The sequence below is a fragment of the Hordeum vulgare genome, chromosome 1H (assembly GCF_904849725.1).
Source record: "Hordeum vulgare subsp. vulgare chromosome 1H, MorexV3_pseudomolecules_assembly, whole genome shotgun sequence".
NCBI lineage: Eukaryota > Viridiplantae > Streptophyta > Magnoliopsida > Poales > Poaceae > Hordeum > Hordeum vulgare.
The window spans coordinates 304,975,020-305,002,174 of NC_058518.1; the positions used below are offsets into that span (position 1 = coordinate 304,975,020).

Below are 27,155 nucleotides of genomic sequence, written 5' to 3' on the forward strand. Positions count from 1 at the left end.
TTTGCTGGGATTTGTTTAGCTAAAACTTAGCCATTGCAACTTCGTGTACTTTGTTTGTGTCCAATAACCAGACCAAGATAGCTTTCGAATCCCCATCCTTGTCAATACTTAATATATATTCATAATATTTAGATTGCTTTTATCATATTCTTACTTGTTCATCGATTGCTTGCAGGAAGAGACCTTCGTGGTCATGTTGATCGTGTTCCGTTGTGGTCAATAACCTCTTAGAGTTGGTTTAGCGATTGCTAAGGCGCAACATCGTGCACACTTGTAGTCGGATTGTCAAAGTCGTCTTCATCAAATCGATAGCCACCATCCCATCAAAAGATCGGGACACCCTCGCCTCTATCAATTTGGTACCACATCTATGGTCTTGTCCTGCTCCATCGTGGTCAGGGGCGTGGCGTCGATTCCATCGAGCAGCCTGGTGACCCGCGCTCCTCGCAGGACGGGCATTACTTGAGCCTTCCATTGGAGAAAGTTTCCCGTTAACTTCTAGGACAACAGAGCACCGAGGTTGAGACGACGGTGGCCGAGGTGAAAGTTATGGCTATGGAGGCAATGTAGATTTGGATCAATAGCTAGTTTTGGAAGAGGTTGACTCTCATACCATATTAGGTTGGTAGCGTTCCTATTTCTAAAGGAAGCCACGTGATGTTCATTTATATTAGGACGAGAAGCCCTCGTCATAGCTTACACAAAAACATAGATCGATCTCCTGATCAGATCATTACAAGGAGTCCTGCTAGGAAACGAAAGGAGGTTAAGATTACAATAAGAGTTCAATGCTAATACGTCTAACACTCTCGATGCACGGCAATGGAGTAGTATCTAAGACAAGAACTCTTCTCTCCCTCGTGACACCATTTGTCTCCTCAGTTCGTTAACACACACCGTGCCAACGTCAATTTATTCCGCTCCAGTCAATACAGCAACTGTGTTCTAACACAAGTATACTGGATCAGTTCGAACGTCGATGTATACCGGTACACATACAACAATAAACTGCATGCATCGTACGTCGACCATCAGCTCTGGGGCTGGGGGTACTTGGCCTTGTAGTCGCTCCACAGCTCGTCCACGCTCTTCCCCAGGATCTGCACGAAGTAGTCGTCGCTGTAGCCATCCTTGAGCTTGCCGTTCATCTCCGCCACGAACCCTGGCTTGAGCGAGTCGCAGTAGTCCAGGAACCTGGCCGTCACGTCGTACCCCTGATCCCACCGGTCGCCGCCCCCGTCCTTCACCCAGTGCCCCGGCGCGAGGTCGGCCTTGAGCCGCACGTAGTCGGCGATCCCCTCGAAGAGCCCCGGTTTTTCGCCGTAGTGGTCTATCCACTGCCACACGTGCGTCGCCTCGTGGTACAGTACGCCTTTCACCTGCGCACATCAATCTTGTGTTGAAACCTAAGAAGCTATACGTATACATAAGCATGCGACGTCGCGCCGTGCCGCCGGGGTTATTACCTCTTGCTTGACGTCGCCGTCGAAGCCGGCGACGTATTGGGCTCGGAGTTGGATAGCGTTGCCGACGGTCTGGGCCACAGGCTCGATGTTGTCGACGACAGCGAGGGTGACCGAGTCGTAGTCCCTACGGTCTCCCGGGTTGGGCTGGTTGAAGGTGGTCCAGATGAAGGACGAGGCATCGGAGAGCACCTGCTTGGCGTAGTCGACGCCAACGTCCTGGTTGAATCTCTGGCCGCCGGCCGAGTCCGGAACCGTGTTCGTCGCGTCGAAAGTCACGGCGCGGGCCGTGCCGGCCAGGGCCAGGAGCAGGAGGAGGGGAGCGGCTGCTGCTGCTGCAATGGCAATCTTCATCGTGCTAAGTGCTTCTGTGAGTGGCAGACTGGCGGTGGAGGGCCAAATTTATATAGGCTGCCTGCACCGGAGGGTCGTTGATCTAAAAATATAGAGTACAGTATTAATCAGGTGGTTTGGAATTGGTACGACCGGTGCGTGCTTGTCCAGCTTGACGTGTTCTTTCCAACAATGCCAGACTTGATTTGACTTATCTTTAGACGACTGCGCCAATTTGTGGTGTCAATGAATTCGCGAAGCTGCGAGGAAGCTTCATTGTGCAATCAGTTTGGACGACTGTGCCAATTTGCGGTGTCATGTCACATATACGTGTGCCATCAGGTTCCATGTCTGATCAGATTACGTAACTTTATGCATGATTCTGTGCGAAGCACAGAAGCTGCGAGGAAGCTAAATTTTTTAGGTGACCCGTGTTTGTTACGACCAGTTCACTGATAAACGTATATAAAAAGATAATATAAATATTTATCAAATGGGTCGTGCTATTTTGAAATGCTTGGATTAACAATTTTTTATGCACATTTTAAAATTTTCAAATGCTGAGTACCATTTTCCAAATACCAGATTTTTCTAATACATGAGAAATATTTTTCCACCAGATTGTTTGACCAATTCAAGAATTCAAGCCAAGTTGTTTGAATTTTTGATAAATTTTGCATTTTCTGAAGTTTTCGCGGTGGGAAAGGACCGATAAATGGTCGGCCGTGTCGCAACGCGCAAATTGTGTTGAAAGTCATTCAAGCCTTCCATGGATGTCTCATATCCTTGTGCCAGACTGTTGCAAAAAGTTGGGGTCATTTATTCATAGTAAAAAAACACCGGTTGAGAGAAGTGTGCCAGACTGGGCCATATGGTGCATCGATGACCATGTATTTATTTCCTAATTTGAATGCTTCCTTTATTTGTAATTTCCGTCATTACCAATCAACGTGAACATTTTCTTATGTAGTACTAAACTTTTCTTCAAATTTGTCAACAATTTTGGAATTTGATGTAGCGTGTGGAAATTTTAGAAACTAGAATTTCTTTCCAAAATTATAAGCAAAATTCCAACAATTGATGAAATAAATTAACATAAATTTCATACGCCATATTTTGCTTCTTAAACTTCTCTTTTTTTCTAAACTGCAAACATTTCTTAACTTTGTGAGGAAATAATTCAAAAAAGGGAACATTTTTTAAATTATAACGTAGTTCAAAAAGGAGAAAAATTGAGTAACGAAAAAAGGGAAGAAAATCACAAAATAGAAAAGTAAAACAAACACTAGTCCTCGACCACAACTAGGTGAAGATATCGCTCACGTTGGGCGCCTGTTGGACCAGCCCAAGCGTTCATTGATTTGAAAGACATTCAACGATTTTGAAGGAAATGTTCATAAATTTGAAATTTTTCAGAGATTTTCAAAAAAGGGTTCACTAAAAAAGAGCAAGAAATTGAAAAAGATTCACAAATATTTGGGGAAAGTTTGAATTTATTTCTTTCTTAAAAGTTAACGTCAAAAAAGGAAATAAAGTGAAGAACGAAAAAACCCAGAATAAAACAGAAAAAAAAACTGGTGCAAAAAACACGAAAAAAGCGGGCCTGAAAGTTCACGAAGTTATATATTTGTGATGTAAGAAGGAAAAAAGAGAGCAAGTGAGCACAACAAGTAATCTATCTCAGCTGGCTACTATAACTTGAAGTAACCTTGAGGGTTGGAGTTTGAATCTTCCGTGGTGCATATTTTCTAATGCTTAAGAAGAAAGAGAGAGAAAAATCATGTCTATCGGTTGTAGATACATCAGGACGCGCTCGGCGCGGGCGACATATTTTTAGAAAAGATCATCTTACCCTATATTATGAAGGAGTGTGAAGAGATCTCCTATGTTGATTTGTCTAGCAGGGTTGTACCGAAGTTGAAGCGAATTTTGGAATGATGATGGTGTTTGTCATGGCTTAGTCGTGTTAAATTTTGGTATGAGGCCAGAAGGGCTTCCTTGTGATATCTTCGTTAGTTTTTTAGGCAGTTCCAGCGAACGCTATTTAGCCACTCAATTTTCTTCATGAATCTTGAAGCACACTAACGACCACATTACTTCTTTTAGATCATTCGTTGCGCCCCGACATGAGCGAACAAAGATTTCCCAACAGAACCTCCTCTATCTCCGGCGATCCTCAGTGAAGGTTATGTGGCAGTAGCTAGTGGGAAACACAATTGCTAGTTTCTGAATTTTTGGACGCAATCCTGCAACCAAAAATAGGCTTGCTCGGCCAGTGTGTGCTATAAATCCTCTCTCCATACATGGAATTTTTAGGTAATAAATGTAGGCTCAACACAGCCAATGAGAGCCTCAATATTTTTCATGAATAATTTTTATCACATAATTGTGAAAGTTGTCTTTTACCGAAGTTCGTTTTTGACGGCACATAATATCTTGATATGACATTCATCTTAATATTTACTGATTTTTTCACGATTAGAAAGTTGATTTAGATGTGGGTGGAGAAAGAAGCTTATGACAGACAAGGAACGTCTATGCAGGCCGCACTAATGAAATGATTTTTCAAAAATAAGTTGTGAATGCAACATGAGAAATGATGTTCTACTATTCTATGCATGTATCCACCGTTTGCCATAATTTTGAGATTTGCGCCATGTTTTTAGTCTCTGACAAAAATATATTTGTTTAGTGATGTTAAATCTAGTTTATTGGGTCGTTTTTCTTGTTTCTAGCATAAAGTTTTGCTGTGTACTAACAACTAAGAGTGCATTTGTTTCCGAGTGCATTGCTGATACGCATTGAATCATTATGATATCTTTTGTTAAACAAGAAAAATAATGAAATACCATGTGATAATGTAAAAAAAATGTCTTGTATTTTAATACATAGGAAGTAATGCTTTGAAAGATGATAAATTTTGCAAACTGTTAGAGTCGTGTCAAATATTGTGTACAAGGTAGGTTAGAGTTGGACTTGTAGTAGTATTGTGTTTAGACATGATATGGAGTCGTGTCCTAATAGGACACTTGTATCCTAGGCCTCTCATATATAGCGGGATAGGCACACGATGTAACCTATGCCAACATAATAACACATGCGTGCAGGGGAACCGGCGGCGTGTGCCGGCGCGCAGGACGGCCAGGGTGCGGTATTGTGACGGTGTCACGGGAAGGAGCGCACGTAGTCATGCGCCGGGATGTAGCCATATTGATGAACCTCGTTAACAAATCTCGATGTCGTGCTCATATAATTGCTTGGTCCTCGGATGATCGACGGATAGCCTCAGTTTTATTCTAACAAACAATGAAAATATATGGCACAAATCTCACAACGGCGGCGGACGATGGATACCCCGTGCATGATACAATAACCACTTTCGATGCAACATATCTAGACAAGGGAAGACTTGTATGAGTTGATTGAGTTCTCACATTATGTGAGATTATGAGATGAACCTCAAAAATTGATGTTCATGCGTGTTGAAAAAATCTAAAATTATTTTGACAACATCCCTGTGGGCCATGTCTACAACTCCGAAAAAAGATCAGTTCAAAACACGATGTACATTTGAAGATTCATAAAAGACAAATTCTAATGCGAATAGTGACTGTTTTGGGGTGAATAGTACTTTGACACCATTCACATGTGATTGTCTTTTCTGTTTTTATTAATATTTGTCGAATTAGGAGCTGAAATTTTTTAGGTTGTACATCAATCATTGATGTGTCCATAATTTTTTATTTGAGAATGTTCGGACATGTATTTTTTCTATAAAAGAATCGATTATCACCTAATGTGAGATTTCACACAAGTCTCCCCCAGTCAAGGATTCTTCTCTCTGACACCATTTTCTGCTCAACCTTGCGAACGTTGATTTATTCCATTCCAGGCAGTACATCAACCGTGTAGTAATACAAGTATACTACTAGTATATCAGTACATAGACGTAGACCGGTACACATGCATGCGATGCAACATGAAACGGATCAGCCCTGGGAGTACTTGGCCTTGTAGTCGTTCCACAGCTGGTCCGCGCTCGTCCCGAGGATCTGCACGAAGTAGTCGTCGTTGTAGCCGTCCTTGAGCTTGCCGTTCATCTCCGCCACGAACCCGGGCTTGCGCGAGTCGCAGTAGTCCAGGAACCTGGCCGTCACGTCGTATCCCTCGTCCCACCGGCTGCCGCCGCCCTCCTTCACCCAGTTCGCCGCTACGTACCCGGCCTTGAGCCGCACGTAGTCCGCGATCCCCTCGAAGATCCCGTGGTGCTCGTGGTAGTCCTGCAGCCCCCACTGCCACACGTGCACCACCTCGTGGTACAGCACCCCGTCCACCTGCTCCTTGAGGTTGTCGCCGGTAATACCGCCGACGGAGCGGGCGCTGAGCTCGATGGTGCTGCCGCTGGTGGAGGCGATGCCGTTCGTGTCGCGGACGGCGAGGGTGACGGTGTCGCCATCGGCGGGCCTGCGGTCTGAGGGGTCCGGCTGGTTGAAGATGCCCCAGGTGAAGGAGGAAGCATCCGAGAGCACTTGCTTGGCGTAGGCGGCGCCGTACTCCCTGTCGAATCGCTGGCCGCCGGCTGTGCTCGACGCCTCGTTCGTCACGTCGAACGTGACCGCGCTAGCCGTGGCTGCCAGGGCCAGGAGGAGGACAGCGGCTGCTGCGATGGATATCTTCATCTCGTCTGGGTGCCTTGGTGAGTGGTACTGGTACGTGGTGAGGGGCTCAATTTATAGGCAGAGAATAGCTAGCTGGTGTAGTTGCTTGGAAGCCGTTGCCGGTAATACGTGTTCGGTCTATGGCTAGTCAAAGCAGCTCCAAGCATTTTTTTTCAGGGCAATCTTTTTAGATTCCAGAATTTTGTACGACTGCGAGCACCTACCCACGCGATGTCTACGAATTTTGTGTTCAAATTTTGTGACACATCACTGTCATATTTTCTGAAACTTTTAGACGGAGTTTGGTGCACCAGCGTTTTAGCACGGTGCACTAGATGCTTCCATGTTCGACCGTGATCTTACGGTGACGTTGCTGGATGAAGTATTTAACTACGACCAAACCATTACAAGAACTAAAAGCATCTACAGCCACCATAACCAAGTCCGGCTGGAAATGTTTTGGATAAGGATTTTCATTCAAGTTGCGAAGCATCGCCAATTAGAACCAAATACGATAGTAGGCTGACAACACTTTCAACAAATTAACGACGCAAATTCATCGTTGTTGAGCTCGACTATTAAAGTCACGACACGAGTTGATAAAAGATAAAAAGTGGTTGTTCCAATCAGCATTTTGAAAATTGACCGTTGGGCTAGGCATACCTATATATGTCACAGTCGATATGTCACATGAAGGCTGCAGCCGTTTTGATCTGAATTAATTAAGTTTGCTATAGTTCAGATTGTGGCCTTGGACATTACATGGATGACGCAGCCCCGCTCTCGCTCTCGCGACTCCGCGGGCGAGCTCCAACCAGCCCCCGCGGGCGGCGGCCACTCCCTTCCGCGCGTCGGCGCCCCTTGCTGTTGGCTTTTGAACGTGCGTATGCAGCTGTACAGGCGTGCCTACGCGATTCTTGCTTCGGCCGGCTACTTGACGGAACTTGCGTAACTAGCGACACGAATAAACCTGATCGATGGATTTGATGGCTAAAAGCCCGTATCGAGCCTTTGCTTTGTATTGCTTTTCGTTTTTCTGGTCTTACAATCAACACCCCTAGGGTGTCTTTTATACAAGTCCACAAGGGACTATGGGAATAGACTAGGACTAGGAATCCTAATACTACTAGGACTCGGTTTGGCTTTCTTTCCTAATCCTAAAAAAACAACACGATTAACTTCTACATTCACCTCTTTAATCTTGTTGCTTGACTTCACTTCTTGCACTCCGACTTTCCTCCTCATCTCGATGAAGTTCTGTCGACCGAGGGACTTGGTGAAAATATCGGCAAGTTGGTCTTTCGTGTTCACATGTTGAACCTCGATCAACCCTTCTTCAATGCACTCCCGGATATGGTGGAACCGGGTATCTATGTGCTTGCTCCTTTCGTGATGAACCGGACTTTTACACAACGAGATTGCAGCTTGGTTATCGATCTTCAATGACACCTTCTGCACCTCCCGCTTTGCAAGAATAGCTAGTAGTCTTCTCAGCCACACTGCTTGACAAGCCGCCGTGCTTGCCGCTATGTATTCTGCCTCGCATGAAGACAATGCCACCACCTTTTGCTTCTCAGAATTCGAGCTAATCGGATTCGGGCCAAGGTAGAAAACCATGCCCGTTGTGCTCTTTCGGTCATCAACATCACCTGCCATGTCACTATCTGAATATCCACGAAGGATCAATCCTTCCTTTCCCTTTCTGTACGTGCAACCAATATTAATGGTGCCTTTCACATAGCTCAAGATTTGATTGACCGCGCCCATGTGCTCGGTTGTGGGATTCTCCATGAAACGACTCACGATCCCGACTGAATAAGCCAAGTCAGGTCGGGTATGCACCAAGTATCTTAGGCTACCCACAAAACTTCGATACATTGTGGTGTCCACCGGCGGATTTGAGCTACGCTTGCTCAACTTGTGATGTTGGTCCATTGGAACTTGTGTCGCGTAGCAATCTGACATGCCACACTTGTACAATAACTTGACCGCGTAAGCCGATTGACATAAGGAAATCTCTCGGGAGCTTTGCTTCACTTCGATGCCCAAGTAATAGCCGAGTAATCCCAGATCACTCATGCTAAACTTGTTCTTCATTTGCGCCTTGAAACGTTCAATTTCTTGTACGCTATCTCCGGTGATAATCAGATCGTCGACATAAACTCCAACTAGCAGGTTTGAGCCTTTGGAGTTCTTTGTATAGACTGCGTGCTCGAGGGGACATCTCTTGAACCCGAGCGAGACCAGACTTCGGTCTAACTTTGAGTTCCAAGCTCTTGGCGCTTGCTTCAACCCATAAAGTGCCTTCTTGATCTTGTAAACTTTCCCTTCTTCGCCTTTCTTCTCGTAGCCGAGGGGTTGTTCCACGTACACTTCTTCTGTGAGATCGCCGTTGAGGAAAGCGGATTTAACATCCATATGATGAACCTTCCAATCCTCTTGTGCTGCCAAAGCTAGGAGCACTCTCACCGTCTCGATTCGAGCAACCGGTGCAAACACCTCATCATAGTCAACTCCTTGACGTTGAACGTAGCCCTTTGCAACGAGTCTTGCCTTGTACTTCACAATGGCACCCTCCGTGTCCTTCTTTAACTTGTAAACCCACTTCAAACCTATCGCCTTTTGGTTTGGAGGTCGGGTTACCAAAGTCCACGTGCCATTGCTCTCAATTGCCTTCATCTCATCATCCATGGCGTGCGTCCAGCTAGGACTTTTGCTCGCCTCTACGAAGTTCGCCAGCTCCTCAACTCCGAACAGACATAGTCCGGAGTACTCGAGCGTAACTGGCTTTGTGTACTTGTAGACTTTCTTGAGGGTCTTGTAGCGACGAGGCCCTGAGGAGTCCGTCGTGGCTTGCAAAGGAGGCGATACAAATTGTGTCGGTGTTGATGCAATTGAGGAAGACGGCTGAGACCCTAGTGTGTCATCGACATCTGTGTCGTCGGCGTAGTCGTCGTGACCGTGACCATCATCTTGATTGTCGTCGTCACTATGCGCCTCGTTGTCGATGTTGTCGTCGAGATCTCCGCCTGTGTCGTGCGCGGCGTTGTCGCTATCTCCTTGCGACCTATGCGCGCCATCGTCGGTGTCGGCACCATGATGATCACTACCATTGTGGTCACCTTGGTTGGGCGTCTTGCCAACCACCTGGACATCCTCCCCTGCATCATCATCAGTTGGAAATTCAACTGCAAATATGTTACTGTTTGGAGCATCGTCGGCTGCGGCGCTCCAATTCCACGCTTGGTTTTCTTCAAACACGACGTCGCGTGAAATCCGTAGACGCTTGGTTTGTGGATCGTAGAAACGGTATGCCTTGGTGCCAGAACTGCTCTCGTATCCGATGAACACCATCTTGGTGCTACGATCGACAAGCTTTGAGAGGTGCGGCTCCGCCGTCTTCACATGTGCCACGCACCCGAATGTCCGTAGATGAGACACATTCGGCTTACGTCCGTAAATTGCTTCATACGGAGTCTTGCCGATCACCGCCTTCGTTGGAGCCCGGTTGAGAAGATAGACCGCCGTCAAGACAGCTTCTCCCTAAAAAGTCCCCGGCAGGATCTTGCTCTTGAGTAAACTCCTTGCCATGTCAACGACGGTTCGATTGCGCCTTTCAACGACCCCATTCTGCTGCGGCGTGTAAGGTGCCGTGAGGAACCTCTTTATGCAAATCTTCTCGCAGTAGTCGTTGAACTCATTCGACGTAAACTCTCCGCCGCGATCTGTCCGTAGAGCGCGAACCTTCAGCTTGTGTTCCATCTCTATTGCAGCCTTCAGCTTCTTGAATGCTTCAAACGCCTCATCTTTAGACCGTAGGAGAACGACCCACATATATCTCGAGTAGTCGTCTACCACAAGGAAGAAATACTTCTTTCCAGCGTGAGTTGCCGGGGTGATAGGGCCACATAGATCACCATGGAGCAGCTCGAGTGCATCACTTGCACGATAGGTAGACTGAGCAGGGAATGGCCCGCGGTGCTGTTTTCCAACCAAGCACCCGTCACATACTCGATCAACATGGTCGATAACTGGCATCCCGGATACCATCTCCATCTTTGACATCTTCTTCAAGGCGTAGAAGTTAACGTGTCCAAATCTAGCATGCCATAACCACGAATCATCATCACTCTTGGCGAGCCAACACTTCGGTTGAGATTGATCAAGGTTGAGGATATATAGCCTATTCCGTGTGCGATTAACACGAGCTAGCACGTTTCGGTGGTTGTCAAAGATCGTCATCACTCCGCTCTCGATATTCACCTTGCATCCATTCTCGTCAAGCTTCCCAATAGAGATGATGTTGTTGCGCAGCCGTGGGATGTAGTACACTCCGGTGAGTATGCGATGTTCGCCTATGAGACCCTCAAAGAGGACAGATCCTTGCCCGCAAATCTCCACAGCTGAACCATCATCGAACTTGACCGAGCCTTCAACATCGTAATCCAGCTCGAGGAATTTCTCCTTGCACCCCGTCATGTGGTTACTGGCACCCGTGTCGAGATACCACGACACGTTCTGATCACCGGATAACTTTGGTGTCACTTTTTCCTCATGAAGTAGCACCTTCCGGCTTGGTTTCACAACCACCGTTTCAGCGTGATCACAAACTTCGGCCATCAGAAGACCTGGACCTTCGTCTTCCTGCTTTGCCAAATTTGCCTTGATCTCCCGCTTGTTAGGCTTTGGACAATCCTTCGCAAAGTGACCCATCTTATTGCAGTTATAGCACTTGACCTCGGACAAGTCCAAGTTCCGTGGTTTCTGCTCTTTAGATTGGCCCGCCTTACCACGACCTTGTGGTTTGCCTTTTCCTTTGCCTTTTCCGGTTTGTCCATCGCCCTTCATGTTGCTTGAGCCTTCGCCACCGTCACGCCTTCCTTTGCTACTTGGGGCCTCCCAATCTGCGGGCGAGTACATGAGTTGGTCACTACCTCCTCCTTTGCCTTTCCGATAGCCACGAGCATTCTCTTCCCATGTCCGCAATCGTCCGATCGCCTCCGTTATGGTCATGTCGTCGATGTCGTAAAGCTGCTCGAGTGTGCCGATGATGTACGTGAATTTATCAGTGACTGAACTGAAAAACTTCTCTACGATCTCGGTCTCATCGAGCTTTGCACCAAGCGCGCGGATCTCTCCCACCAAAGTAGTAAGACGCATGGCGTAGTAATTCACCGATTCAGTTTCCTCCATCTGCAACTTGTGAAATTGGCGCTTCAGCACTTGTGCCCGAGCCTTGGCGACGCGATCTTCTGTGACCCTCATCTCCTTGAGTGCGTTCCACGCCTCTCTTGCCGTCTTGAACTCCGCCAATGTCATCAGCACGGAATCCGGCACAGACTAGGCTATGGCGGCCATGGCACCTTCATCGCGCTCCTCGTCGACGTCGTCGTCCGTGATGGCCTCCCACACTCGAAGGGATCGAAGAATAATCTTCATCTTCACCGCCCACATGCCGTAGTTGGCGCCGGTGAGCATCGGGTACTGGATGGGGATGTTGCGATGCGCCTGGTTGCTGACTTGACGCCCTTCTTCACCTTGTCGCCGTTCTTGTTCGCCTTGGCACCGCCCTTGCCGGACTTGACCGACTCAACGTCGCTGTCCGTCATCGTAGATCGTAGATCGTCGTGGCTCTGATACCAATTGTTGGCTTTTGAACATGCGTATGACGGGCGTGCCTACGTGACTCTTGCTTCGGCCGGCTACTTGACGGAACTTGCGTAACTAGCGACACGAATAAACCTGATCGATGGATTTGATGGCTAAAGGCCCGTGTCGAGCCTTTGCTTTGTATTGCTTTTTGTTTTTCTGGTGTTACAATCAACACTCCTAGGGTGTCTTTTATACACGTCCACAAGGGACTATGGAAATAGACTAGGACTAGGAATCCTAATACTACTAGGACTCGGTTTGGCTTTCTTTCCTAATCCTAAAGAAACAACATGATTAACTTCTACACCTGCCCCCGCCCCCGCCCCCACCAGGTTGACCGATCTGCCCCCGAGACTCCTCCTGGTCAGCTGCAGGCCGCGGCTCGTCTGCCCCCGACCGCCATCAATGCGGGGGTTGCAGGCGCGCCTACCTCCATTTACTCCGACGCGTCTCGGGATGGATGGCTGGCCTGCTTTGCGGGAGCTGCAGAAAGGCTTAGGCCGTGTTTGTTTCAGAAGTTTCGGAACTTTTTTTTTAGTTCCAACTTAAAAGTCTCTAGTTTCTATCCGTTTGTTTTCAATGACTAAATAGGGACTAGAGGTCATTAAATGACATGTAAAAAGACCATGTTACCCTTAGTAATGTAGCAGTAGTTATTAAATGACATGCTAAAAGTAGGGGCATTGTTGGAAAAAATGTCAAAAGAGTCCCAAAAAGACCCTCCCACAAGGACTTCTCCAAATAGTCCCAAATACCCCCTTTTAGTCCCTAAAAGTCCCTCCTGTTTGTTTCACATGGGATTTTTTTGGGACTTTTTTTAGTCCCTACACCAAAAAGTCCCTCGAAACAAACACCCCCTTAAAGACCATGCGCATTGAACTCGCCCGTTGGATGGGGCGCTCGAGGATGATGGGTCTCCGCCTTGGGAGCAGGCCAAGTCGCATCGGTCGGCTTTGGCCGCTGAGGCCTTTGAGGCCCTGTTTCTTTAAAAAGTTTTAGGATATTTTTTAGTCCCAACTAAAATGTTTCCAGTCCCTGCCTGTTTTTTCCAGGGACTAAACAGAGACTAGAGGTCATTAAATGATATACAAAAAGACCATGTTACCCCTAGTAATCTATTAGAAGTTATTAAATGACATGTTAAAAGTAAGGGCATTGTTGGAAAAAGTGTCAAAAAGTCCCAAAAGACCCTTCCATAGGGACTTCTTTCTTTAGTCCCAAATACCCCTTTTTAGTTCTTAAAAGTCCCTCCTGTTTCTTTCACATGGGACTAAAAGGAACTTTTTTGAGTCCCTACAACAATAAGACCTGTAAAGAAACACCCCGTGAGGCTCCATTTGGGAGCAGGCCAAGAAGCCCTGCTTTTGTTGCTTGGAGCCTCGCTATCGCGCTGCCCAGTGCCGCAACCTGTCGGTGCACTAAAGACTGGGGTCTCTAGTGCCCCATACTTATGCATGGGCGCAAAGAGCCCGTGACGGCAGGACACGGCGGAATCCAGACAAGACTCGCCCCCAAGATATCCAAGGTCCCGGCAAGCCTGTCTTGTCAGGATGACACCCAAGGCCATGTCCGTCCAACGGACGTGATGAACACACCTAGCACAAGGCCCCGACGAGCCACCCCCCTCGCTGGGAAGACAACCGAAGCCCTCGGCAAGCTTCCTTGCCGGGACGAAGCACCAAGGCCCCAACAAGCCCCCTTTCGTCGGGATGACGTGGCACCGCGCCAGAGGGCGACACCCCTTGCCACAATACCACCGCTCCCCCGTGTTCCATCGCATTCCGCATGCGCCAGCTGGGCGTCCAGGTGTCGAAACACCTGGACACATGTCTTCACCAACACTTAGCTGACATAGACAAGACGTGCATTTAATGCACCTGACAGCGGTAGATGGATAAGCACCGCTGTAGGTTCACTATAACATTTCGTGAACCTACCGTTGAGCACTGTAGGTGACCCCTTTGCCTATAAAAGGAGGCCATTAGCTCATTCACAAGGGGCTAGCCTTTTTGGAGATTGTCCAAGAAGACGATTATGATCACTGTAAGCGAACAACAAAAGAATGCTTAATACGATCAGACGAGCAGGGCGTAGGGTTTTACGCGAAAGCGACACGAACCTGGGTAAAAAGGCTTGCCGAGTGTTGATCGTTTGGTCTGCTCTTGACGTCGTTTTTCCCCACCCTACGACCACAAGAGTATCACATTGATCCCGATAGGTGTCGACCTAGCTTCGCCGACACAACCCCATCACTTGTCGCCGCTGCTTTCACTCAGGGCATTGGGCCAAATTCTGCTCCAACCCGCCGGCGCCTCATCTCCGCCCCGACGCCAGGCCTGGGCGCCCTCGACAGCTGTCAGCTCCCCCGGCACACCCTCACCAGCAGGCGCCAAACCCTCCTCCTGTCCCGCCTCCCACTCCTTGCGGCACGACTTTGACCGGAAACCACTTAGAGCGCACGGCTGAGGTGACTACAGTCATCCTCTCCACGTCGGCCATGTTCCAGGAGGCAGCGTTGCTCTCCTCCGTTGCAGTGGTGGCCTGGCTGGACCGAGAGCAGCGCGTCACCACCAACGAGGTGTTCAAGGCCGTTTGCAAGGCTGTGGGGACTCTGCCGCCGGTCGTCAACATCGTGCTACACTTCCCCGAGCAGTTCCTCATCCACTTCATTCACCTACATCATCGTACGCTTGCTGTCAGGCGGGGCAACACCCCTCTTGGCGATAACCATCTTCAGGTGCGTGCCTGGCGACTCGAGGCGCATGCCGAACATGTGGACCAGCCGCACCATGTGCGGTTTGTGTCTCGAGGGTCTCCTGCTGCATGCCTGGGACGGCTAGTCCATCGCCTCACCATCGGCGCCGGCTGCTCGCTGGACTATGTGGAGACGGGCACGAAGATGAAGACAGAGACGAAGTGCGTTGGTCTATGGGTGTAGACTGCGGACCCCAGGTGCGTGCCCTGTATCAACTGGATCACTTTGCCTGCGCGCGACGGTGGTGCTCCGGTGTACGATCGGAAGGGGCTGGAGCATCGTGTGCTCATCCACCTGGACATCTATGAAGATGGGACGGGCGACTACATCGTCTCCAAGCACCATCCCTGGGTCTCCAACATCGTTGACGACGAGCTCCAATTGAGGGACCGGCAGGAGCGCATCTCGCGGCCTGCCAGACATCATAGGAGAGACGACGAAGATGACGACAGAGACATAGCCGACCATGACCGCAGGGGGCGGGAAACAAAGTGGTCCAGGAGCAGGATTTGGGGAGAAAACATCAGGCGCAGCCTTTCGCGGGCTGCGCGACATAAAGACCAGTGCCGGGACGACCATGGGCGCGACGATGGTGGCAAAAGTAGAGATGGTCGCCGACACGCCGTTGAGCCGGAGCAGGACGCCAACACGCCGCTGTTCGGCTCTCGGCCCTCAAGGGAAGCCATCATGCGAGTGCTGGAGCACCAAGCCACCCAGGCTACCTTGCCGGCAGCACCGCTGTCGGAGACACGAGAGCGCACCGCGGAATGTGCGAGCTCACCTCATGCTTCTCGGAGGCGTTCCATGGAGAACGTGACACCGCCCGCATTGCCTCGATTGTCGTCTACCACGGTGCTGCCACCGACAATGCGGTCCAAGTGAAGTGAGGTGGGCGGTGGTTCCTCCCTGCTGACCACACCAGCTAGCCCGTCCCTGTTGGAGCTGTGCTCGCCAATGGTGCTGCTTTTTCCCCTGGTGTCGCCGGCAAAGCCGCCTGGTTTCTCACGCTCTCCAACGCCAGTCCTCCACGCACATGAACCGCTGGGACGTACCCCATCACTTGAGCACAAGCGTGTTGTGGTCGTGGACGACGCTGACCTTGCGCCTCTGTTTCAAGAGCGCCCGGAGGCCCTGCTACCGACGCCTATTGCTCGGACTGCCAAGAGGCCAGTGGTGAGGCGCAAGAAGATGGTTGGCCTCACAATAGGCTGCAACAATGGTGGCTTCTCGTTGCTGCGGACTTGCGCATGTCTGAAAGCTGCTGGACGGACTGTGAGCAAAGCCAAAGCTACACCGATGGGCAGGGCTGCCGTGGAACTGATCTACCATGGACTAGGCATCACCAGGGATGGCCAGGATGTCACGCATGAGATGGTAAACTCCTTCGCGAAAAAAATTCAAGGAGCAGCTATCTCCAGATATGATTGTCGCAATGCATGGCTTATTCAAGCTTGATGATGCCCAGGTGGCAGGACTCGAAGAGGCCCTCATCTCCCATGGTGGTGATGGGGCGCTGGACCAAGAAGCATAGGTAGAGGGGGTTGTCTAGTCACATTAGGCATGAAGAGGGATTCCATGTGCTTATGTTAGTACAACTATCTATCACCTTTAGGGGAGTCTTAAATCTGATGCAATACGCATTAGTGTGCTGGCCATGTTGGCTATGTATCTAGGAGATGCCAAGTCTGGAGTCTTCTTATGTTCGCGTTATGTACACAAGTGGTATGAGGGCTAGAAATACTTCATCTAGAGAATTATGCTGCCAGAATAGCCGAACTAGGGCCAAGCTAGTTTCCCCATGTTAGAACAAGCTATTAACACATTAAGCTAGAATGTCAGAGGGCTCAATTGCCCGGACCGTCGGGCTACGGTTTGTGCAACCATCGTGGCTTCCTCTTGCCACATTATTTGTCTCCACGAGCCAAAGCTGCCCAATGTAGATCAGTTCATGGCTACCTCCCTTGGTGGCACGAGGTTTCAAAAATTTGCACAAAGGCCGGCAAACGGTACCACATGTTGTATCCTGATCCTATGGGATAGCCATCTTGTTGATCTCTCGCACATCACCACTACCAACTACTGCATTTCTGCCATGGTCAGAGTTTGAGACGCCGAGGTGTCATTGAAGCTAACATCCGTTTATTGACAAACTGATGCCACTACCAAAGATGACTTCCTTGTCGAGCTAATCAGCCAGGCACCGCGTGTAGGCGTGGCTTGGCTAGCTTCAGGAGACTTCAACCAAATATACCGGGCAAGAGACAAGACCAAGAGAAATGTAAATAGGAGGCATGTTGTCCGCTTCCAAAATGCTCTTCAAAGCTACGGCTTAAAGGAAATACACCTTCAAAACAGAAGATTCACTTGGAGCAATGAAAGAGTCAACCCAACATTATGCAAGCTCGACGCTTTCTTGTGGAACGCCGAATGGGATATCACCTGCAACACCCATGTGTTGCATGAGCTATCTTCATCGCTCTCTGACCATTGCCCCCTCCTTCTGTTGATGCCAGGGGACCTAGGAGGCCATGAACTTTCAGATTTCAGAACTTTTGGGTGTCCATGCCCGGATACAACGAGGTCGTACTGAAGGCACGGGCAGAGACCATGAGCCACACGGAGCCATGCCAAGTTTTGTTTCACAAGCTAAAGAAGACGGGCACCCGGTTGGCCAAATAGAGTACACACCTATTCTCCAAAGCTAAGATCTAGCTCCATGCGGCAAATTTGGTGATCCTTGATACGTCTCAAACGTATCTATAATTTTTGATGGTTTCACGCTGTTATCTTGTCAACTTTGGATGTTTTGTTTACCTTTTGTATCTTTTTTGGGACTAACTTATTAATTCAGTGTCAAGCGCCAGTTCCTGTTTTTTATGTGTTTTTGACTCTTTTTAGATCTGATTTTGGAACGGAGTCCAAACGGAATAAAATCCCCGAAATAATTTTTTCCAAAACAGAAGAAGATCGGGAGGCTTGAGGGCCAAGGCAGAGGGCCCACAGGGGGCCCACAAGCCCTGTTGCCGCGGCCAGGGGGAGGCCGCGACAACCAAGCTTGTGGCCCCCCTAGCACTCCCCTGTCCTAGGTCTTTGGCCTATAAATTCCCTAAAAATCCAGAAAAAATCAGGGCATCCACGAAAACACTTTTCCGCCGCCGCAAGCTCCCGTTTCCGCGAGATCTCATCTGGAGACCCTTCCCGGTGCCCTGTCAGAAGGGAACTTTAGAGTTGGAGGGCTTCTTCATCAACATCATCGCCCCTCCAATGACTCGTGAGTAGTTCACTTCACACCTACGGGTCCATAGTTAGTAGCTAGATGGATTCTTATCTCTCTTGGATCTTCAATACAAAGTTCTCCATGATCTTCATGGAGATCTATCCGATGTAATCCTCTTTGGCGGTGTGTTTGTCATGATCCGACGAATTGTGGATTTGTGAGCAGATTATCTATGAGTTATATTTGAGTCTTTGCTGATTTCTTATATGCATGATTTGATATCCTTGTAAGTCTCTCCGAGTCTTGTGTTTTGTTTGGCCAACTAGATCTATGATTCTTGCAATGGGAGAAGTGCTTGGTTTTGGGTTCAGACCGTGTGGTGACCTTTCCCAGTGACAGAAGGGGCAGCAAGGCACACATCGTGTTGTTGCCATCAAGGGTAACAGGATGGGCCTTTATCGTAGATATGAGATTGTCCATCTACATCATGTCATCTTGCTTAAGGCGTTACTCTGTTCTTTTGGACTTAATACACTAGATGCATGCTGGATAGCGGTCGATGTGTGGAGTAATAGTAGTAGATGCAGAAAGTATTAGTCTACTTGTTTTGGACGTGATGCCTATAGATATAATCATTGCCTTAGATAACGTCGCGACTTTGCGCGGTTCTATCAATTGCTCGACAGTAATCCGTTCACCCACCGTCTACTTGCTTTCATGAGAGAAGCCACTAGTGAACACTACGGCCCCCGGGTCTATTCACATCTATCGTTTCCACTTTCACTTTCACTTTTCTTGTTTACTTTGTTGCTTTCGGTTCTCACTTTGCAAACAATCTATAAGGGATTGACAACCCCTTCATAGTGTTGGGTGCAAGCTCTTTGTGTTTGTGCAGGTACTTGTGTCTTGACGAGATCTTCCACTGGTTCGATACCTTGGTTCTCAAAACTGAGGGAAATACTTACCGCCGCTGTGCTACATCACCCTTTCCTCTTCAAGGGAACACCAACGCAAGGCTCCAAGGCCGTAGGGAAATCCTTTGCATATTTGCCAAGGAAGTCCCTAAAGGCGTAGCCGTAGCAGCAGGATTCCTGGCGCCGTACCAGGGCAGGTCTGTTGTCGCACTAGCAGAAGGATTTCTGGCGCCATTGCCGGGGAGGATTGCTTGCCGGGGAAGATCAAGACAAGAATAATCTCCCGTCAGCACGCCTATTTCTGGCGCCGTTGCCGGGGAGATCAAGTCAAGAATAGTCTCTCTTCAACGTGCTGATTTCTAGCGCAAGGAGGAGAGATCAAGTAATCTATCCAAGTAGGTGTCACAAACTCATCTCTTGCATTTACTTTTTTTGCCAGTTGCCTCTCGTTTTCCTCTCCCCCACTTCACATTTGCCGTTTTTATTTGCCTTTTTCCTTTGCCGTTTTCTTTTGCCTTTTTCTTTTGCCTGCTTCACTCGCTTTCTTCCTGCTTGTTCTTGTGTGGGATAGTCCATCAATGGCTAGACCCACTACTCCAAACGATACCCCTGAGAACGAAGTTGTCAATTTAAGGCAGAATGAGGAAGAAAATTTAAAGGACGTTTGGTACAGGATTTGCAATGCTCAAAGTAGATCCACTCGTAAGCAATCCACTACCGTCCTTCTTCGCAGTTTTTATGTTGGAATCTCTCCTTGGAATAGTTATATTCTTGATACCATCGTAGACGGGAATTTTTTGGGGAGCCATACTGTTGACTCCTATGGAGCTATCATGAATTTGGTAGGCTCACCCCCGCTCATGGTTAATGGAACTACCTTAACCTTGGAACACATGATGCAAAGGCTTGGCGCTATTGAAAACAAAATTGCCACAGTTGAACTTACTAGGGTTTGGATAGAAAGATCCACAATCAAATTACTCAGTACGGATCCAAAGTGGGAAATGTTTTGAAAAATTTAAGATAGAAGGAACCTATAGTTAATGATTCTTCTAGAATTGGCAAACTAGAAGATGTCATAACCAACTTGGGTTCCGCTTTTGCAGTTGTGCAAAATACTCCAAATCTCACTCTCAAAAAGTCCGTCAAGTCCGTTTTCGTTCCTAAAGCTAGTGGTAAGTCATCCAATAAAGATGAACATCTTAAGATGACAAATGATCACACTACTTATGGTTTGAGCACCAAGGATGACTATACGTGATTCCATCACCTTATGCCTAGCTAAGGGTGTTAAACAATAGCGCTTGTTGGGAGGCAACCCAACGAATCTATCCTTTTTCTTTCTGTTTTGTGTTTTACACACTTTCATAATTCTGTTATTATTGTGTTTTTTTTGTTTCTTTTTGTGTTTGTGCCAAGCAAAACCGTTATGATTAGTCTTGGGGATGATCGTTTGGTCATGCTGGAAAAGACAAAAACTTTCTGCTCACCAAAAGAATTTTCATTTTTTTTCTGTAAGAGTTTTTGAGTTGATTCTTTTTTTCTGCTGATTGCTATGCAAATTCTTCAGATTGTAGTAAGTTTTCAGAATTTTGGAAGTACCAGAAGTATATGAAGTATACAAATTGCTACAGACTGGTCTGCTGTTAACAGATTCTGTTTTTGTTGTGTTGGTTGCTTATTTTGATGAAACTATGGATAGTATCGGGGGTTATTAGCCATGGAAGATTGAAAATACAGTAACCCAACATCAACATAAGTAGAATTTAAGTTTGCTACAGTACCTAAGGAAGTGGTGGTTTGCTTTCTTACACTAATATCACGAGTTTCTGTTTAAGTTTCGTGTTGTGAAGTTTTCAAGTTTTGGGTGAAGTTCTTATGGACAAAAAGATAAGGAGTGGCATGAGCTCAAGCTTGGGGATGACCAAGGCACCCCAAGTTGATTCAAGGATGCCGTAAAAGCCTAAACTTGGGGATGCCCCGGGAAGACATCCCCTCTTTCGTCTTCAATCCATCGGTAACGTTACTTGGGGCTATATTTTTATTCACCACATGTTATGTGTTTTGCTTGGAGCGTCTTGTATCGTAGGAGTCTTTTATTTTTGTTGTGTCACAATCATCCTTGCTGCACACCTAGAGAGAGACATGCACTCACCATGATTTTGTCAAGCTTCACTTATATCCTTTGGTTAGACAATTCAGCTCACATGTGCTTCACTTATATGTTTTGAGCTAGTTGCTTTTGCTGTGTGTGCTTCACTTATATCTTTGAGAGCACGGAGGTGCGTGGCTTGGTAGTTGATCTATGCTATGAAAATAGTCTCAAAAGGGGTAGTTATCCAAAGGGATACGAAAACTTCCACCTTCATGTGCATTGAATAGTTAGAGAAGTTTGATTCATCTCAATTAGTTTTGAGTTGTGGTTATGGTAATATTGAATTTATATTAGTAAGGTGTTGTGGATCCAGAAATACTTGTGTTGAAGTTAGTGATTCTCGTAGCATGCACGTACGGTGAACCGCTATGTGATGAAGTCTGAGCATGATTAGTCTATTGATTGTCATCCTTTGTGTGGCGGTCGGGATCGCGCCATGGTTTATACCTACCAACCCTTCCCCTAGGAGTATGCGTTGAATGCTTTGTTTCGATTACTAATAAAACTTTTGCAACAAGTATATGAGTTCTTCATGACTAATGTTGAGTCCATGGTTTAGATGCACTTTCACCTTCCACCATCACTATCTTCTTTAGTGCCTTGCAACTTTCGCCGGTGCACAAAACCCACCATATAGCATCCCTCAAAACAGCCACCATACCTACCTACTATGGCCTTTTCAAAGTCATTCTGAGATATATTGCCATGCAACTACCACCATGACATGTGCCACCATGTCTACATTGCCATTGCATGATCGTAAGATAGCTAGCATGATGTTTCCATTAATGTCTATGCCATGCTAGATCATTGTCACGGTACACTACCGAAGGCATTTCATATAGAGTCATCGTTGCTCTAAGTTTTGAGTTGTAAGTGTGATGATCATCATTGATGGAGCATTGTCCCATGTGAGAAAAAAAAAGAGGCCAGCGAAGCCCATATACAAAAAGAGGCCAAAGATGCCCACAAAAAAAAAGAGGCCAAAGAGCCCATCCAAAAAAATGAGAGAAAAAGAGACAAGGGACAATGCTACCACCTTTCCACACTTGTGCATATTAAGCACCATGATCCTCATGATTGAGAGTCTCTCATTTTGTCACCACCATATAGCTAGTGGGAAATTCTTATTATATAACTTGGCTTGTATATTCCAATGATAGGCTTCCTCAAATTTGCCTTAGGTCTTCGTGAGCAAGCAAGTTGGATGCACACCCACTAGTTTTATTTAAGAGCTTTCACATACTCTTAGCTCCAGTGCATCATTTGTATGGCAATCCCTACTCATTCACGTTGATATCTATTGATGAGCATCTCCATAGCTCATTGATATGCCTAGTCAATGTGACCATCTTCTCCTTGTTTGTCTTGCAACCTCCACCACACTCCACGCCACTTATAGTGCTAAAACCATGGCTCACACTCATGTATTGCGTGAGAGTTGAAAAGGTTTGAGAAAGTAAAGGTGTGAAAACAATTACTTGGCCAATACCGGGGTTGTGCATGATTTAAATTCGTTGTGCAATGATGATAGAGCATAGCCAGACTATATGATTTTGTAGGGATAACTTTCTTTTGGCCTTGTTATTTTGAAAGTTCATGATTACCTTGCTAGTTTGCTTGAATTATTATTGTCTCCACGTCAATAGAAAACTATTGTTTAGAATCTAATGAATCTGAACATTTACGTCACATAAGAGGAGTTACAAAGGACATCTATGCTAGGTAGCATGAAAGCATCAAAAACTCATTCTTTATCACTTCCCTACTCGAGGACGAGCAGGAGTTAAGCTTGGGGATGCTTGATACGTCTCAAACGTATCTATAATTTTGATGGTTTCACGCTGTTATCTTGTCAACTTTGGATGTTTTATTTACCTTTTTTTATCTTTTTTGGGACTAACTTATTAATTCAGTGCCAAGCGCCAGTTCCAGTTTTTTCTGTGTTTTTGACTCTTTTCAGATCTGATTTTGGAACGGAGTCCAAACGGAATAAAATCCCCGAAATAAACTTTTCCAGAACGGAAGAAGATCTGGAGGCTTGAGGGCCAAGGCCGTGGGCCCACAGCGGCCCACAAGCCCTGTTGCCGCGGCCAGAGGGGGAGGCCGCGACAACCAAGCTTGTGGCCCCCTGGGACTCCCCTGCCCTAGGTCTTTGGCCTATAAATTCCCTAAAAATCCAGAAAAAATCAGGGCATCCACGAAAACACTTTTCCGCCGCCGCAAGATCCCGTTTCCGCGAGATCTCATCTGGAGACCCTTCCCGGTGCCCTGCCGGAGGGGACTTTGGAGTTGGAGGGCTTCTTCATCAACATCATCGCCCCTCCAATGATTCATGAGTAGTTCACTTCAGACCTACAGGTCCATAGTTAGTAGCTAGATGGCTTCTTCTCTCTCTTGGATCTTCAATACAAAGTTCTCCATGATATTCATGGAGATCTATCCGATGTAATCCTCTTTGGCGGTGTGTTTGTCGAGATCCGACGAATTCTGGATTTGTGATCAGATTATCTATGAATTATATTTGAGTCTTTGCTGATTTCTTATATGCATGATTTGATATCCTTGTAAGTCTCTCCGAGTCTTGGGTTTTGTTTGGCCAACTAGATCTATGATTCTTGCAATGGGAGAAGTGCTTGGTTTTGGGTTCATACAGTGTGGTGACCTTTCCAAGTGACAGAAGGGGCAACAAGGCACACATCATGTTGTTGCCATCAAGGGTAACAAGATAGGCTTTTATCGTAGATATGAGATTTTCCATCTACATCATGTCATCTTGCTTAAGGCGTTACTCTGTTCTTTTGGACTTAATACACTAGATGCATGCTGGATAGCGATCGATGTGTGGAGTAATAGTAGTAGATGCATAAAGTATCGGTCTACTTGTTTTGGACGTGATGCCTATAGATATAATCATTGCCTTAGATAACGTCACGACTTTGCTTGGTTCTATCAATTGCTCGACAGTAATTCGTTCACCCACCGTCTACTTGCTTTCATGAGACAAGCCACTAGTGAACACTACGGCCCCCGGGTCTATTCACATCTATCGTTTCCACTTTCACTTTTACTTTGCTTGTTTACTTTGTTGCTTTCAGTTCTCACTTTGCAAACAATCTATAAGGGATTAACAACCCCTTCATAGCGCTGGGTGCAAGCTCTTTGTGTTTGTGCAGGTACTTGTGTCTTGACGAGATCTTCCACTGGTTCGATACCTTGGTTCTCAAAACTGAGGGAAATACTTACCGTCGCTATGCTACATCATCCTTTCCTCTTTAAGGGAACACCAACGCAAGGCTCCAAGGCCGCGGGGAATCTTTTGCATATTTGCCAAGGAAGTCCCTAAAGGCGTAGCCTTAGCAGCAGGATTCTTGCCGCCGTACCAGGGAAGGTCTATTGTCGCAGTAGCAATCCTACACCTCGATATTCCCCAAGACAATAGGAGACTCTCTGATGAGGAGTGCGACCTACGTACCCGCCTCAAGAGAAGGGTGGTGAGTTTTGCAATCCTGATCAGAGCTCGGAAAAAACAATGCACGAGGATCTCAAACCTAAAGGAAGGGGATGCAAATACCAAATTCTTCCACCAGCGAGTCAACGCAAGACAACGAAAGAACCACATACATCACATCGAATATGGTCTTGGTTGGGTGACAGAGCATGACGACAAGGAGTCTATCATTAACGAGCATTTGTCCAATGTCATGGGAAACGAGGGACATAGTAATAAGGACTTCAACTGGGATGAACTCAACATTCTGTGAAAGGACTTGCATGACCTCCAGGAGCCCATCTCTCAAGAGGAGGTGTGCGCCGCTATTAACAACATGCATAAGGACAAAGCTCTAGGGCCAGATGGATTCACGCACATCTTCTTTAAGAAATGTTGGGACATCATCAAGGATGATATCATGAGGGTCATTCACCTTTTTGACTCCCTGCATTCTGATAACTTTCATTGGCTCAACTCCGTGAACGTGGTGCTCCTCCCCAAGAAGGAGGGCGCGGAGGGAATCTCTGACTATAGACCTATCAGCCTCATTCCTGCTATTGCAAAGATCTTTGCCAAGGTCCTCTCCACCCACATGGACGGCCTGATATCCAATGCTCAAAGTGCTTTCATCAAGAGGAGAAGTATCCACGACAACTTTATGTATGTCAGTAATTTTGCGTGGAAGCTGCATAAGTGTAGGACGCGTCCTCTCCTCTTCAAGCTCGACATCCGCAAGGCCTTTGACTCGGTCAGGTGGGAGTTTATCTTGGACCTTTTCCAGAGAAAGGGTTTCCCCTCCAAGTTTCGGAATTGGATAACCGCCCTCCTTCGCACGTCCTCATCGAGGATCCTTTTAAATGGGGTGCCTGGTCCCCCCCCCCATTCTGCATGTGCAGGGGTTTCGACAAGGTGACCCTCTATCGCCACTTATTTTCATCATCGCAATTGACCCCCTACATCAAATCCTGGAGCTTGCTACTCGCAAAGGGCTTCTTCATAAAATTCGCGGAAGGGGAGCTAGGATCAGAACATCACTCTATGCGGACGACGCTTCTGTCTTCGTGGCGCCCGTCAAAAGGGATGTGGACAACCTGGCCGCCATCTTAAAGGGGTTTGGCGAGGTCACAGGACTTTGTACCAACTTCCAAAAAAGCTCAATAGTGCCCATCAGATGCAACCAACTAAACCTAGATCACATTTTCCGTGGCCTTCCGACAATCGGAGCAGGTTTTCCTCTAAGGTACTTAGGTCTACCACTGTCGGTCTGGCATCTAAGAAAGGTGGACCTACAATTCTTGGAGGACAATGTTGTAGGAAAGCTGGTCACATGGGAGGGCCAAAACATCACCACCATTGGCCGCTCTGCTCTGGTCAAGTCAATCATCACCTCCTAGGCGGTCTATTTCATCACACCACTTTTTATCCCGCAAAGCACCCTTCTCAACGTCAACAAGCTAGAACGGGCATTTTTGTGGGCTGGTTCAGACAAAAAAATTGGTGCCAAATGCAAAGTCAACTTGGAGATGGTATGTCAGCCGCTAAACTACGGAGGCCTAGGTGTGCTGAATACTCACAAAATTGCCATGGCCTTGAGGTTGATATGGCCATGGTTCTAGGTGAAGGAACCCAACAAGCTATGGGTAGACCTGGGAAACCCATGCGACGAGGATGACCTCAAGTTCTTCTATGCCACCACTACAGGAATCAGACTCTTTGTCGTCTGCCATAACGGACGGCAAAGAGGTGATCCACCGACGACAAAGGTCTTTGCCGTCAGCCTCCTGTCGGCAATGTTCCTACGACTACTTTCGACGGCATATCACCTTCTTTGCCATCAGTCTGCCTTAAGCGAACGGCAAAGGTCTTTGCCGTCAGCCTCTGGCACCGAGCAGATGGCAAACATGCTTAGATGACAGCAGACAGGCAACGCCTTCGTTAGGGCTAACGGAGGCTTCGTCGTCTGCCTCCCTCCCTCTCTTTGTCATCTGCCTCCCTCCCCCTCTTTGCCGTCTGCTTCTATGGGCCAGCACAGAGTTGGGCCAGCGCAGAAATCAGACTCTTTGCCGTTAGCCTCCCTACCGCTGTGCCATCAGCCTCCCGAGGCAGCGGACGACAAAGAGCCCATATGGCCAGCTGCTGCTGCCCATGCTGCATAGCTGGGTGCCACGTGGCACCTTTGCCGTCAGCTGCCTGATGGCAAAGGCCTTTGCCATCAATTGGCAGATGGCAAAGAGCCCATATTGTCGCATTTTTGTTTATTTTTTCTATTTCACAGCACACACACACACACACACACACACACACACACACACACACACACACACATATATATATATATATATAATTCGTAGCACATATAAGATATATAGGTGACAACACATATATGATATACATATAAAGTTCATCAATGCCATTTGTTCATCAATGTACATCCCATATATCGGAAGAACCAACATATACAAAGTTTCATCCATATACACATATACATATAGTTCCATATATATTGTTCATCCAT

General features: G+C 47.2%; 2 protein-coding genes across 2 annotated transcripts; both read right to left on the bottom strand.

Moving 5' to 3' along the window:
• Positions 1 to 617: 617 nt before the first annotated feature.
• LOC123432463 lies at positions 618 to 1,864 on the bottom strand. Its single transcript, XM_045115393.1, has 2 exons — positions 1,467 to 1,864; positions 618 to 1,379 (listed from the first exon to the last, which is right to left on the bottom strand). Exons 1-2 carry the CDS (start codon positions 1,815 to 1,817, stop codon positions 1,032 to 1,034), a joined length of 699 nt encoding a protein of 232 aa, XP_044971328.1. The 5' UTR covers positions 1,818 to 1,864; the 3' UTR covers positions 618 to 1,031.
• Positions 1,865 to 5,646: 3,782 nt separating this feature from the next.
• Positions 5,647 to 6,512, bottom strand: LOC123432479. Its single transcript, XM_045115394.1, has one exon. The coding sequence runs from the start codon at positions 6,473 to 6,475 to the stop codon at positions 5,786 to 5,788; it is 690 nt and encodes a 229-aa protein (XP_044971329.1). The 5' UTR covers positions 6,476 to 6,512; the 3' UTR covers positions 5,647 to 5,785.
• Positions 6,513 to 27,155: the final 20,643 nt, after the last annotated feature.

What these genes read in the sequence shown, in the direction of transcription:
- LOC123432463 (XM_045115393.1), bottom strand. Translation starts at nt 1,817, where the DNA reads ATGAAGATTGCCATTGCAGCAGCAGCAGCCGCTCCCCTCCTCCTGCTC. An exon ending in ACGGCGACGTCAAGCAAGAG is followed by an intron (nt 1,380 to 1,466) that starts GTAATAACCCCG and finishes TGATGTGCGCAG; the next exon opens with GTGAAAGGCGTACTGTACCA.
- LOC123432479 (XM_045115394.1), bottom strand. Translation starts at nt 6,475, where the DNA reads ATGAAGATATCCATCGCAGCAGCCGCTGTCCTCCTCCTGGCCCTGGCA.